The sequence below is a fragment of the Pteropus alecto genome, unplaced genomic scaffold, assembly GCF_000325575.1.
Source record: "Pteropus alecto unplaced genomic scaffold, ASM32557v1 scaffold131, whole genome shotgun sequence".
Taxonomy (NCBI): Eukaryota; Metazoa; Chordata; class Mammalia; order Chiroptera; family Pteropodidae; genus Pteropus; species Pteropus alecto.
The window spans coordinates 5,865,408-5,881,540 of record NW_006434709.1 but is presented as its reverse complement, the minus strand read 5'-3'; the positions used below and the strand labels follow the sequence as shown (position 1 = coordinate 5,881,540).

The window sequence follows — 16,133 nt, the reverse complement described above, 5'->3', positions numbered from 1 at the left end:
ATAAGTACGGAAAACTTCCCCAACTTGGTTAAGGAAATGGACATACAACCCCAGGAAGCTCAGTGAATTCCAAAATTCAGAGATCCAAAGAGGCCCACACCAAGACACATCATAACTAAAATGCCAAAGGTTAAATACAAAGAAAAAAATCTTAAAAGCAGCAAGAGAAAAGCAGAGAGTTACCTACAAGGGAATACCCATAAGACCGGCAGCTGATTTCTCAAAAGAAATTATGCAGGACAGAAGACCCAAGAATACTTACTTTATCCAGCAAAGCTATCATTTAGAGTTGAAGGACAGATAAAGAGCTTCCCAGACAAAAATAAGCTAAAAGAATTTATCACCACCAAGCCAGTATTATAGGAAATGTTGAAGAGACTTCTTTAAGAAGAAAAAACATGTATCAAAAACAGGAATAAAGGATGGTAATAACTATATTCCTATCAATAAGTACTTCAAATGGAAAAGAATTAAGTGCTCCAACTAAAAGATAGAATGGATGAATAGATAAGAAAACAAGACCCTTACATATGCTGCCTACAAGAGACTCACTTCAGTTTAAAAGACACACAGACTAAAAGGAAGCATATGGAAAAAGATGGAAAAAGTATTTAAGTCAGACAGAGAAAGCAAAACACTATATGATTTCACTTATTTGCGGAATCTAAGGAATAAGAAGAACAAACTAATCAAAAATAGACTCACGAATATAGTGGACAATTTGGTGATGGACAGAGGGGATGGGGGTTGGGGTCTGGGAGAATGGGGTGAAGGGTTAAAGAAATACGAATTAGTAGCTTTATGGTCACGGGGATGGGGAGCATAGCATAGGGAATGCAATTAGCATTAATATGTTGGCTAGGAGGAGGGTCGGGGAGGGAAGGAGCAATTGGCGAGATTGTTTTATGAATGATATAGATGTCTAACCAACGTACTGTATACTCGAAACTAATTAAAATAAATAAATCTTAAAAAAGAATTTTGCTCTTAAGTTTACATATTTGATCCATTTTGAGTTAGTTTTTTTATCTTGTAAAATGGGGAGAGAGGGATAATTAACCTTTGAATGAGGCACATCACAACTAAAATTATAGCTGATACACATTTAAATGCCTATGTGATTTGTTTTTTAATTTTAAACATCATTTAACTAACTTAGTTTCAAAACTATAATTCTTCTATACAACTGCAGCAGCTAATTAGGTCAAAACCTATTAGCTTTGGAAGTGAGAAATTGTGGAGCAGGCAAACTGTACTTGATTGTTTTCTGGTCCGATCAGACAATAATCATTGATGGCTGCTTAAACTATTAAGTGACAAGTTCATGCAGAACTCTGTAAGAGATCATCCAATAACACCAAAATCCACTGAATAATCTTAACATCACTACACATGAGACACCCAGACATTATATTCTTTCGAATGTGTTAAATAAGAAATATATATTACTGCTATGAAAAATTTTTGCCAAAATAATTGAACCTAAATCTAATCAAGCTTCTAGATCTAACTACAAGTTTAAAAAAATACAGAGGCTAGAGAAACAAGAAAAACAACACTTTATAGATACAGTTGGTCCAGAATGTGGGAAATTCTAGAGAAACAATAGTTTCTTTAAAGAAATGGTATAAAAAAGAGAAGAGTTATAGACTAACACCGTCTTGAGACATATCAACCAAATGCAATATGTGGACCTTGTTTAGATCCTGATTGAAATATAACAACTATAAGAGGACATTTTTGAGACAATTGGGGAAAACTGAACATGAAAAAAATAAGAATTTATTAATTTTGTTGGCTAGAATAATGGTATTGTGATTATGTTTTTAAAGTCTTTTAGAAGCACACAGAGAAGTATTTAAAGGAGGAAGGGTATGAGAACCTGAGATTTGCTTTAAAATCTCAAGCAAACAAGAACAACAACAAAATTGTCTGAAGGGAAATAGGTGAAAGAAAAACAGCAGAAAGCTGATGGCCATTAAAGTTAGGTAATGGGTTCCTGGGGTTTATTTTACTATACTTTTATCTGTGTTTGAATATTTCCACAATAAAAGTTAAAAATAGTAAGTAGATTATGACATTAAAAATAATTTAAGACTATTAAAGTATAAGACACACATAAATTCTTCAGAATTATTTTCCTCTAATCCTGAGGTATACTTGTGTATACAGAGAATTTAAAAGCAAGCGAGAAGATAAATGAAGTTAAGAAATTGGATAGTAAAATGTTTCATTTAACAGTACTTATTCTCTTTCCCAACCCAAACATGGATATCAAATCACAGATCACAGATCCCTACTTTTTTTTTTTTTTTTGCATAACAATTGTACTTTCCTAGACTAGATCTAAATCAGGATAATAGCAAAACTTATAGTATTGCAAGATTTTCACTGAACATGGATTGAGTAGTATTGATATCAATGCAATGTTAATTTTATATTATCAAAAACAAAGAATATCCATGTAATACATTCTATCTATAGTACCATCAAATGTCATAAAATTATTTATAATTGTCACTTAAAATTTAATTAACCATGAGGAAACAATCATACAAATTGAGAATATGCGTGGGACATTTCTACAGCCAAATGACCTGAACTCTTCAAAAATTCACTGTCATGAAGAAAAAAAAAGATGGGAAGACTATTCTAGATTAAGAGATTAAAGAGGCATAACAACAAAAACAATATGTGGAATATAAAAATAATATCCTGATTGAATCTTATTTCGGAGGAAAAACAGCTATAAACACTTTAGGAACACCTGAGGAAATATGAATATGTACTAGATATTAGATGATATGGAATTATTGCCACTTTTTCTTAGATATGATAATGATATTATGGTTTTGTAAGACATTACACTTATTCTCAGAATAACCATGCTAAAGAATTTAGGAGTGAAGTAACACGATGTCTGAAACACAAATGGATTAACTTGCTTCCAACTAACTTGATTTAACACTGCTAATGTAAACATTTATTGTAGCAACAGAAATGGGAATAACTTAGAAATGTTTAGATAATTGACAAGATAGAGAAGTACTTTTTGGGGATAAACACAAATCTTCTGACTTAGTGTCTTTTTAAAGCAAATAACTAAATAAATGATATGGATGTTCTCTTTCTGAATCTTTCAGGTACAGAATAAGACATAGTATATGTGGTAACACTATTAGTTTCTAAAATGAGTGAGCATCTTTGGAGTAAATCAAAGTTCCAGTCAAAACATTCCCAAGGTGCCATTGTTTTCATTAACTAAGAGACTGCAGATACAAATAACTGCATTTTTAAGTTAATTTGAGAAAATCTTTCTTACCTATAAATTCTGGAGAAAAAAAGATTTAATTATTTTTGTTATTTTACTTCAATTACTAGTAAGCACTGTTTTCCTTCTCAGCTCAAGTGTAATACATAGCTATGAGTAGGGGTGTATTTTTTTAGTGGAGGGGTGGGGAGGTGTGTGTGCATGTGTGTATTTTAACAGCCATAATCTTACTCCATTATCATGAAAACATATTGACCTTTCCCATTCAAGCACAGAGGCTAAATCAGGTCTAAGTGAAATGCTAGCATCCCTCTAGGAGTCATCCCCAACTGGGATACCAACTGGGACTTCAGGTTTTCATGACAGATCTGGAAGTTTCCCAAAATCCTGAGGAAACAGAGCTTGGGCTTTGGAGTCAGGCACGCTTGTACCTAATTCTAGTTCTGATACATGATAGATAAATTTGAGCAAGTAACTTAATTTTTAAAACAACATTGTTGAAGTTACAAGATATAACATACATGTATCAAATGTACAGTTTTATGATTTTTAGTAAATTTATACAGTTGTGCAACCATCACCAAAATCTAGTTTTAGAACATCATCCCATAAAATACTCTCATGCCTATTCAAGGGAAACCTGGCTCCCAGCTCCAGCAACCACTGATCTGCTTTCTGTATCTATAAATTTGCTTTTTTCCTAAAAATTTCATATAAATTGAATCATACAATACGCAGTCTCTTGTATCTGGTATAAATTTTTTAGGTTCATTCATGTTATAGCATATATTGTTTCTTTTTTATTGCCAAATACTATTCCATTACGTGGATACATCACATAGTTTACTCATTCACTAATTGATGGACATTTGGAATGTTACCGCTTTTAGCCTATTACAAATAATACTGCTATGAATATTTGTGCACAAGACTGTGGATATATATTTTCATTTCTCTTGGGTATATAACTAGGAATGGAATTGCTGGGTATGGTAATATTATGTTTAACTTTTTGAGAAACTGCCCAACTGTTTTTCAAAGTGGCTGCATCATTGTACATTCCCATCAGCAAAATATCAGAGTTCCAGTTTCTCCATATCTTTGCCAACATGTGTTATTTTGTCTTTTTGATTATAGCCATTCCAACGAGTATCAAGTGGTATCTTATTATGGTTTTAATATGAATTTCCCTAATGATTAATGATGATGAGCATCTTTTCATGTGCTATTAGCCATTCATAAATCTCCTTTGGTAAATGTCTATTTAAATATTTTGCCCTCTTTAAAATTAGGTATTTGCTCTTAATTTATTCTGGATACAAGTCCTTCATTAGATATATAATTTACAAATGTTTTCTCCTAGTCTGTAGTTCATCTTTTTGTTTTCTTAATACATGAATTAAAAGTTTTAAAATTTAATTTTAAAAAGTTTTAAATTTCTATCGAGTCCAATTTACCAGCTTTTTTCTTTTATGGATCAGGATTACGGTGTCATATCTAAACAATCATTGCTTAACTTAATATCAAAAGATTTTTCTCCTTTGTTCTTCCAGAATTTAGAGAGTTTTAGCTCTTTTACATTTAGGTCTATAGTACTCGCTTTGGCAGCACATATACTAAAATTGGAACAGTTAGCTCTATGATAAATTTGTATTAATTCTTGTGTATGGTGTGAGGTTAGTGTCAAAGTTCCTTTTTCCCATGCACGTGGATATCCAATTGTCCCATCACTATTAGTTTAAAAGAATTCCCCTTCTCCATTGAATTGTTTTAGCACATTTGTTGAAAATCAATTGACCATAAATCTAAGAGTTTATTTTGGTTCTACCTAATCTGTTCCATTGATCTATATGTCTATCCTTGTGCCAATACCACAAGACAGTGGTCTTCATCACTGTAGCTTTATAAGTCTTGAAATCAGGTAGTAGTAGCTCATTGCCTTTGCTTTTCTTTTTCAAAAGTGTTTTGACTATTCTGGTTCCTTTGCATTTTCATATAAATTTTAGGATCCAGTGTCAATTTCTAAAAAAAAGCTTGCTGGGATTTTGATAGCAATTACATTGAACATATAGATCAATTCAGAGAGAATTATCATCTTAACAGTGAGTGTTCAGTTCATGATCATGGTGTGTTTATCTAGATATTTGATTTCTCTCACAGTGTTTTGTAGTTTTCAGTATATAGGTCTCGAGTTACTCTATTAATTTAATCATATTTTCTGATGCTCTTGTGAATGGAATTATTGTCCTAATTTTATTTTCACATTGTTCACTGATAGCATATATAAATATATTGATTTTTTATGTAGATCTCATACCTTATGACCTTGCTAGACTTAATTTTTTAAAGCCCCCATTTTCTTGTGTGTAAAATGGAAATATTTGCCTAGCAAGGTGTTCGTGTGGAATAATATATATATCATCTGAACAGAAAGCTAGAAATGAAGCCTCCCTCAAAAAATTCAATCACTTGAATGTGGGGTCACATTATTTTGAGGAAAGCGAAATACCCAGATTGTGCTTGGTATAAAACACAGGAGACAGTCACTAATAGTATTATATCTGAATTTACATAATCAGGGGATTTTGGTGCATTTTCATTAGTATAGTGAATAAGATGTTTGTTGATATCATCTGCATGTATAGTTTTATAATCAGAAGAAAACAAAAATATTATTTCTTAAAAATATAAATTAGTAATAAATTTAATTTCATAAAGAGGAAAAGTAAAAGAACATAGAAATATTTGAGTTCAATTTGCTGAGTCCAATTAAATGTAATTCCAGGAAAATTGCACAGTGCTGGGCACTGGAGCCACAAAAGCATGATGTATAATTTATGAACTAATGCACTGTTTAGAACGAGATGTCTCAATGACTATCAAAGCACGTCTAGGGAAGACATATTCCCCTGAGGTCACCCACCCATCCTAACCTTTCAAACTTCCAACTACAACTGTGGCAGCTTTACTTTGATCTATTTTATATATTGGGAGTCCCATATAAGATTAAAATTGAATACAGTATTCTATGTTTTTATAAAGGTTTGAAAACCACCAGTCTAATAAAAGAACAAAGCAAAAACTGAGAGGCAGCCTCGTATTATAATATTGGATGGAGGGGAGGGGGTTCATAATCCATGTTTTATTCTAGTCATGTACATGTATAGCCATTCTAGTTCTTACCTCAGAAACGAAGGCATTTTTTTCTAAATGAATTTTAATATCATTCATTTAATAAATATTTGTTGTGTATAATAAGCACAATGTTACTCATATATCCGTGGTAAATTAATAGCAAATAAACAATAAAAAGCATCTTGAAGGTATCAGTGAAGTCTTTACAGATGTGACAACTAAGTCTTAGAGCATGAGTAGATTTCTCCTCATTGATTAAAAAGAAAAAAGGTAAGGACATAAAAGATAGAGAGAACTGCATGTTTAAAAATGTGGAACAAATAAATAGCGAAACTAATAGAGTGAAGAAATAAAATGGAGTGGCTATGGTCAGGCTGCTAAATTATTAACATTGAGTAGGCTGAGGCATGAGGAAATGATTATATTCTTGCCTTAACTAGCCTGGGGACTTAACTTTTAAACTCTTCAGTTGTGTGTCAATGCATGGATGTACATTAATTCCATTGATAACCATCTTAACAAACTCAGGAAGGAATGTTCCATTATCTAGACCACCAGACACTTAGAAGATTACCATCTTGGATGAACCCAGAGGCTAAGTATGCATGACTGTTCTCAAGAATGTACTTTTTACTTAACAATGCTCAGCTTTTCTTTCTCCTTTGGAACACTCTTAACTTCTTGTGTTTTCAGTTTGCAAACCCTAAGATCCTAGAGTAACTCATTTACTTCTATCCACTGCCTCCTGACTCTTTTGAGAGCTGGGTTTGACAACTACCACTGAAGGGACGCTTACTCTACGCACATAATTTTATCCCCACAACCCACAAGAGTAGAGGTTATTATGTCCAAAAGGTATGCCCAAATCATAAAACTCTTGAATGGCAGGGCTAGATTTGAAAGTGGGGTTGTCTGATTTCAAAGTCAAAGCTCTGGATTCAGATAGGTGCATACAATGAAGAGGTGTGATGCAACATGGGCAAAGAGCTGGGATGGAATTGGAGGTATCTGTGTAAACGCATTTCAAATACGTGTGTGTATTCATTCCAGCTCCGATCCCTGAAAGTGCTTGGAAAAGCAAGAGCACCCTAAGTTATGTTCAGTGATGAGATTCGTGGGGATTTCCAGGTTTGCTCCCCCTTCCGGTTAGCTTCTCCGCCACATTCCTCTGCCATCTCGCGACAGAACGGATGTCCTGCCTGGGCCTTCTCTTTAGAGAAGGTAAACTGCACCCCCACAAATCCTGTGATGCTTTAGGGAGAAGATTGCAGCACCCACCCGGTTTACTGCCATAAATGCGCCGCAAAACGCCGGAAACTAGACGCATCACCCGAGTGGGCGGTGACCGTGAGGGCGGAGCTGGATCCGGAGCTGAGGGCGGGGCGTCAGTGCTCCTCCGTTTCTTATTGGAGACCACAGCTGCCAGTCTCGGCTTCCTTCCCATACCTACCTTTCCGGCTCAGGCCGTCAGTGAAATTGCGGGCGGCGGCGGGTGGTGACTTCCGGGCGGGGGATGAGAGTTGAGCCCTAGGAGGGGCTGCGAAGGGTGAGGAGAAGGAAGAGGAAAGGGCCGGGCGGTGGCGGCTGTAGGTTGTTGGGCGGCAGCGGCGGCTATCTTCCGTGCGGACGATGGACAGCCAAGGCAGGAAGGTGGTGGTGTGCGACAACGGCACCGGGGTAAGCGCCCGTTGGGGAGGCCCCAATGGCCATAGGCCCCGGTGAGGATGTGCGGGAGACGCGCGGGCCCCCCGGTCTGGGGCTTTACCTCTGGGCCTTCGGGCCGCCCGGGCGGAGGAGCTCGGTGCAGTCCTTTCCGCCTCTGCGGGCGTGGGGAGTGAGCGGGCGGAGCCCGGCCTGTTCTCCCCGAGCCTGCCACCCCCTCAGCCCCCGGGTCAGGGCGGCGGCGAGGCCGGCAGTGGATGGGGATGTCGCCTGCTGCCCGGCAGGGGCGGGCTCCGCGCTCTTGCCGGGGCAATTTGGCGAAAGGGTCCGAGAGTAAAACCCTGGGTTTGGGTGTTCGAAAAGGGCTCCGATTCCCAGGGGCGCCGGTGTTTAAAAAAGGAGAAAGACCCAGAGGCCTTCCTCTTCCTGTATAGATACCGAACGGCAGGCAGGAAATGGCTTTAAAGAAAAAAAGGGAAGTGTTGTCAATGCAAGCTTCAGCCCTTTCACAGTTTTGAGGGGTTTTGTTTGTTTGTTTGTTTGAGGGGAGGGGAGGCCCGATAGGCGCTTCATTTATACTTTTTTGTTCTTCATGCCGGGAATTTGGCCCAGGTACAGCCCCTGGAAACCAGCGTGTTCCATTGAATGATCTTGGGTGTTCCATTGAATGATCTTGGGACGTCTAAGACCCCTTAAGGCCCAAGTGTTAATTCTACTGACATTGGGGGAAGTTAATCAGTTTTGGTACCACTCCCCTTTTTTCCTTAGGTGCAGATTAGAAATAATGGTTAGTCTTTAAGAGTCTAAAATGCGAATAGTTGTAAAAATCTAAGTAAGACCCTGATTTAGAAATTATTTGAAAGTTATTTCTTTCAAACGCCCCCTCTTTTTAAAAAATGTATTTTGGGCAGCCAAGTCAGCAAAGCAGAAGACAGAAATGTTCCATAGTGATCATTTTCTTCTACATTACAGTGATGTCTAACCATTTTGGAGTGGCATATTTTGTGACTTTTCTCCTCCTTCCATAACATATGAATTAAAGCAGATTTTACTTTAAAACACTTTGGAAACGGAATTGTTGAGAGGAGAAAAGAGCTAATGTTCACTGCCATAATACTTCCCTCGATTGGATTTGTTACAGACTTTTACAAGCAATTATACTAGCTTTATAATTGGACTTGAGTAATAAGAGTGTTATATAATGAGACATCCATACAAAATGGGATACTTAAAAGAGGCAGATCTACTGCTATGGAAACATGTCTAAGATTTACTCAAGTTATTTTAAATGATTCATTTATACTTGTGTTCTTTATTAAAGATATTTATACGTCCACAAACTTATATGTGTATACGAAAGTTTTGGAGGGATACATAATAATATGGACAGCGGTTACCTGTGAGACTAGGGTTAACAGTCAGAGTGAGGGAAGATGAGGACTTTGTGTCTCTTCCAAATTATTGGGAAAATGTCTTCTGTTTTTTAATAAAACATGTATTGTTAAACTATCTTTAAAGAAACTATAAACATTTGTTACTTTTAAAGTTAAAACTTAAAGGTGCTTTTTAAAAGATATTAGTCTCAGATTGATCTCTAAAGAAATTTAAATCTTAAAAATGGAATTTAAAGTATTTTGTTGTGTGAATATGTTAGATATTCTCTTTAGAAATCTGAGCCAGTTATATTTTAATGGATTCCTCCTTTTCAAGGGGTAATGAACCCTGTATTTGTAATGTTTTGTGATATTCAGTTAGAATAGGAATGTTAACCATGAGCTCATTTTTATGTTACTATTTTATTAGTTTAGCTATTAGAAAGCTGATTTTATATTATTGATTAGTCTTATTCTAATTCAGTCTTGTTCTTTAAGACAAAAGGTTAGTTACTATAACAAATAAGGAAAGTGTAGTTGGTTCAAACAAAAATTTATGTATTTGGTGTTACATTTCTTATTTTTAAATTTTATTCAGATTTTCGTAGAGACAAGATTGACTTCAAATGAAGAAACAGCTCTGATATAATACGTAGTCAGGAATACTGTGATATTTCTGAAAATTTAGAGGATTAGGAACCACTTAGATTCTGTATTCTGTTTCATGATCATCTTTATTTTATTTAGATGAAATTTGAATATCTTGTTTAATATTTAATTGTAAAGGAATCATTATACCTTTACAATTAAATATTAAACAAGATATTCAAATTTAATTTCTAAATATGTGCGAATAGTTGTTACCTAAAGCGACTTGCCTCTTACACGTTTTAAGTTTTAAAATCATAGGCAATTTGAGAAGTTGATGATTTCTTTTTTTTAACTCCTGTAGCAGGCCCTAAGTTGAGTGCTCTAAGAGTAGATGAGTTCTTAGGAACACACACACAGATGTTGGTCCTGCTCCTCTTCCTCATGAACCCCCAGCTAGACCAGTGTTTCATTAGGACAGCCTAGAGGAGGAAAAATTCCAATAATTTATTTGCTTCATCCTTAATAACTAACTATTCAAACTTACCACCTAAAATAGAGTGACTGAACATGGTCAGGTAGGTGAAAATCTGAAGATCTGCTTAGGTTTAGGTGCCTTTCAAGAGTTCTGCCCAGGCCCCTGGGGTATATTCTTTTACCAAACTTGGGTGATTTCATCAGCAGTGAGTTAGCACCACCAACAGTGAAGACAACAGCCAGCTGTGTGACTGGTACAGTTTTTAGGGTCTAGTGATACAAAGTAGCATATAGTGCCAGGATAATTATATTTTTATTTATAATTCATGATTATGGCCTGCTTTATCAGGCTTATGCTAATTGTACGTTGAATATAGGAGTGTTTGGAATAGAAATAAGCCAAAAACAAACTTGGTTTTACCCTGCAAAATGCTTTTGAATAAATATTTTGGTGGTGTAAGATCAGAATAATCACTGTGCAATTAATGTATCAGTACCATCAGATAGAATCAATAAAGGAAAAATGTAAATACAATATGTCCCAGTGAAGCTTTATATGTTTATTTTTGAGAAGAGAAAGGTACTTTTAGAGCTAATGTAGACAGACTTTTTCTTTATTTTTGCTTGAAAGAACATTATACTGTTCCTGTTCTTACCATTTGATGACTCAGTGGGAAGTAAGGGAGCCAGTTTAAACCACAGTACCATGAAGAGGAAACTATATATGGTAAAATCTATTTCTTAAACACAGCCTTATTGTACACCATGAGAGAACTAAGTCACCAAGTCTTAAAATTATTGGGGCAGGGGAGGACTTTCAAAGATTAAAATGATACCAGGTGAGCAGTTTAGAAGAGAATATTTTCTTTGTATTTTATCACATCAGTTTTTTTTTAAAATACTGACTCTTTTTGCAAGAAAGGAAATGCCATATTGTCTGTTATATTAGAATAATATTATAATTGAGAAATAGATTATTTTAATTATATTCTTGTTATTATAGCTATTAATGCTTTCACGTTTGAAATAATGTGAAATAGTGCAGTTATTGCCATTTTGACCAAATATCTAATACCCTGTAAGAGTGCTAATAACACTGGATTACAATGCCAGCAAATCCTTCCAATAAACTATTAAAACAGAATAAATAATTTCGTTAACAAGTAAATGATATCTTTAATTAGAATTAAAAGCAAATTTCTCTCTTTTTTGTAAAGCACAGGAATAGTAGGTTTACAATTTCTGTAGTTTTGAGGTGGGAGGGATCTCAATTTTTCTCTTCTTACCTCAGGCATTTGGCAAATATTTTGTCTCTTAAAATTCACACAAGAATTTTAAGATATGAACGACCTATCTGAACAATTACAATCATAAAACATTGTGCGATATAATTTACAGATTTGCCATGTTTTATGTTTCTGAATGTGTGGCTCAGAATGAGGGGGGAGGCATGCTAACCTTCCCCACCTCCTCTCTGCTCTAGGACTTGACTTTTGCCCCATCCCAGACTCTTCCTCCGACCTTAAACTTCTATTATAATTTCTCAAGTTATATGTTTACATTTAGTATGCTGAAAATGACCCTTAGAAACTTATCAATTCTTTTTTCAGTCATTCTGTAATTTTCCTTAACATTTATGCTCATATAAGTGAGTACTTTTAGCCTGAAGTATGGACAATTTGGACCCATCCAGTGTCCATATCTGTTCATGACTTTGAGGTAAATTTGAAGAACTTAATATCCACATGATATTTACTTAATATATTTGAAATATATATGTAAATTATGACAAATGCTGATATTAGGTTCGTGACCATGATAAATTTTATTTATGTAGAAAAGGTCAGTATGGTTGAGATAATAATGAGATTCTCTACCCTTCCATACCATTTCAATTCTTATCAAGTGAGCTGTATTTTGACTTTAAGAACAAAAGAGCGTTTATGATTTAGAAGAGAAGAGTGAAAGGTTTTTTTCCTTTTCATTTGAATATACTAGAAAATACTAGGTATGTATTCTGTGATAGTTGTCTCTCTAAGTCTTTCTGGGTCACATTGATAAATTTTTTGAGAAGACATTGTAGAAAAATGAGCCAGCGTTTTTGAATTTTGTCTAACACTCTTTTAAGGGTGAGAAGTAGATTATAGTTCTTCACTATCAACCGCTATTCAAATGGAGAGTTAGGTATGAGCAAGCTGGTTATTATTGCATATGCCATCATATCACATTAACTTCTGCCTTGAAAGATAACCCAGTAAGAACTGTGTGTTAGTTTTGGAAATGGGTAGCTATACCTGAAAAATGCCCTATTCTTGATGAGTCAATGGTAAAATGACCAGGAGTAGGTTTTGTGGGTTTGGAAGAAAACATCTGAATAGTATGTTTTATGTGGGTTCGAAAATGTAAGCTTTAACTGAGAGGATAGGAATTCAGGTGGTATTAGGAATATGAAACTTCCTAATTTCAGACAGATTTTTCGTGAAAGTAGGTTTAATCTGCTTAGTCATAACTAACATTTTAAAAGCTCTATTTATAAAAGACTTGAAATTCACTTGAAATTATGGATAGCAAAATGTTCTAGGCTATTTATAATTAAATGTGGTTCATCAGCAGAATAAAAATTTTATAATTTAGTGGGTTAGTCAAAAGTCAGTGAATTTAAGGTTGTTGCTAAATTTTACCACCATCAAACAAAACAACTCCTTGTACATAGTAGCTTTTTAGCTTTCTGTCAAGGGGTAGGTTAATAGTTTCTGCCCACCTTTGTGTTATTAACTGTCACATGTCACATTCAGTTACTATTTTCTCCTTAATTCTTCTAAGAGAATGTATGGTCCCTGGAGCCATGAACAATAGACTTCTCAATATTAAACATTCTCTATATTAAAACAATTATAGTATGAGACTCTGAAATCAACAGCAAAACTTTTAATATTTATGGATCGGTTATTTAATATGCATTTACTATGTGCTAGACACTGTTCTAGGCACTTGGGATTCATCAGTAGACACAAAAATTCTTGCAGAATGGGGCTGACATTGAATAAAGACTTGTTAAGTGGAGGAGGGGAGATTGATTACTTTCCTTTCTTATATTGCTTCCTCCCACCCTGAAGTTTTTAATTGCCTTTTCCTTACAATATCTGCTCTTAAAAATAAGACTAAACAGACTGTTTTATTGACATAAGAATTTTTAAAACCCTTGGTTCTATTTTTGGTTTTACTGTAGTTAAATTTCCTAGTATATCAGTTTTTTAAATCACAGAATGGAAGTATCAGAATCAATGATATGTCCTCATTGGAGAAGTACACTCTCTGAATATGAAATTATATTACCTGATATTACTAAATACTTTTATCTAAATGTAAAAGTGTAAATAGTTGAAAATGCCTAATAAGTGTTTATTTTAACATGATGCTAGTCCAGATGCCCCTTGATTTTTGCCATTTGGAAAATGAAGTTCCTTAAGTGAATTGCCAGAGATGAATGAAAGTTTGCTTTAGAATTAAAGTTTTAGTTCTGTTTATTTTCTAACATTTCTTTTTAAAAAATACTTAGCATTTGTTGAGTGAATTTGTCTATTCCCCAAATACTTCTTGTGTGGCCCCTCTGTGCCAGGACCTCTTCGAGGTATTGGGCTCCAGCATAAACTTCTCAGCTTAGCTCCCTGCTCTCCTTTCCCTGCAGTGAGGGTACTTAGGCACTTAACTAAGCAGTTAACCAGTAAATAAACATGAACTCTGGTAGTAGGCAATGCCATAAAGGAAATAAAAGGAGATATGATAGGTTGATGACTACTTCGGGTAATTTGAAAGCACCGAAAGTTTAAAATATTGTGTAAATGCAAAGCAGTATTTTTCAGAACCTTTTTTTAAATAGATATAGTAAATACCTTGATACTAACTCACTTTTACTATTGTCTTTCAGTTTGTGAAGTGTGGATATGCAGGCTCTAACTTTCCAGAACACATCTTCCCAGCTTTGGTTGGAAGACCTATTATCAGATCAACCACCAAAGTGGGAAACATTGAAATCAAGGTAATATTTTATTTATTGATAAATGAGGATCAAAACCTGTGGGAGGTTCTTTGAATTAAGTAATTTTAAAATAAGATGCCATGAAAAGCAAAAGAGAAGGGCAGAATGTCTTATATTTTTAATTTATAGCAATACCTGAAGAAAGGCACAAAAACTGTAGTTAATTTCATCTGACTTTAAGTATGGCTTGATGCCATTACTCTGAATGGAGTAAAATACTTAATAAGACTTTTATATGAAAGTGAATGCTGTATTAATGACTTAAAGTCCTATTTCATAATATATTTTTTAAAAGAAATAAGCCCGGCATTTTTATGTTTTTCAATCCCATATATTTGTCATTATATATGTTAGTGTTCCTTTGAGATCTTAGACTTTTCCTTTCCTTGTCCTCATGGACCAATCCCCCTACTTTTTTATAAAGCTAGTCAAGAAGACACAAGATATAATCTTATTGCTTCCTCTTTCCACTAATGCAATAACTTGTTTCCATAATGTACCGGAGGAAGCTGTGCAAGTCTGTATTTGGCCTTGCATTATTTCTCTTACCCATAAAGAGAGAGGAAGAAAGGTTGTCGTTGCCTATTCTCTATACTTAACATGAGACACTCAGCGTTAAGGATAGATTTTTCTCCCATATTAAAGGGATTGGAAATCAAGTGGGAGTTCTGATATTTTAGAAGAAAAAAGAAACAGAACAAGAACTGTGGTCACCAATTGACTTAAATTCTTCAGGTGGCCTTGGGATCAGGTTATACAAAATGCCGTAGAGTTTAGGGGCTCTTTAACTGAATTATTTATGAACAAGCTAGCATTGTTGGTCCTATCTGGATAGTCTTTGGCGAGACTTGAGAGAACTGCTAGATTATGAGTCATTGGAAATATGAGTTAAGGTATGAACCTCTTTGGGATGTTTGAGCTCTCTAGGAAGGTGGTAGTAGGTAGCAGAGATTTGCTACGAGATAGCTCTCTGCTCTTGGGATTAAAGAGTTGAGTTGCACAATGAATAAATACAAATTGAAATTTAGGTTCTATGTTAATTTTTGAAAAACTTGAAATAGTGAAGTCTGGCCTCTGTTATGTTACAAACAAATGAGACCCTAAATATGAGAGTGTTTTTATTTTAGGGTCTTTTGGGAAATTTATGGGATTCCTTATTCTCTTTTTGTGGACTTTCATTCTGATTGAATTCAATCTTAAATGAACTTTGATTTAAAATGTAGTTAATAGTAGTGATAAGGATAAATTTTAAATGGAGTCAAAAGTGTTTTTATTCAGTATCAGGCTTTTAAAGAAGAATGGCTTTATATACTTTATAGATATTAACATTTTTGAGGTATTAAGGTACATCACATATAGCCATTTTTATTCTCCAACACAGGCACAAATGATTACATATCTTTTAACTCCCACTTTCTTTTCAAGGCCAAGTAATAGAAAATGAAACTAAGCCAGTATACTAATGAGATGCTTTATTAAGCACTTCCCCAGTAGCATCGCTTGTATTGGTTTGTTGTTCTGTGTTCTGTTGGCTCAGTTCTGTTCAGCCTGCTCAATCCCTTAAGTCTTTCAAGTTAAATTGTTCTTC

At 34.8% G+C, this 16,133-nt stretch overlaps 1 protein-coding gene across 1 annotated transcript in view; it reads left to right on the top strand.

The window, feature by feature from the left end:
- The first annotated feature begins 7,898 nt into the window (after window positions 1-7,898).
- ACTR2 (ARP2 actin related protein 2 homolog) overlaps window positions 7,899-16,133 on the top strand; it is a 29,831-nt gene continuing 21,596 nt past the window's right edge. Inside the window, exons 1-2 of the mRNA XM_006909543.2 lie at window positions 7,899-8,083; window positions 14,435-14,545. Coding sequence (XP_006909605.1) covers window positions 8,036-8,083; window positions 14,435-14,545 — 159 coding nt within the window. The 5' untranslated portion in view covers window positions 7,899-8,035. The remainder of the gene's footprint in view (window positions 8,084-14,434; window positions 14,546-16,133) is intronic.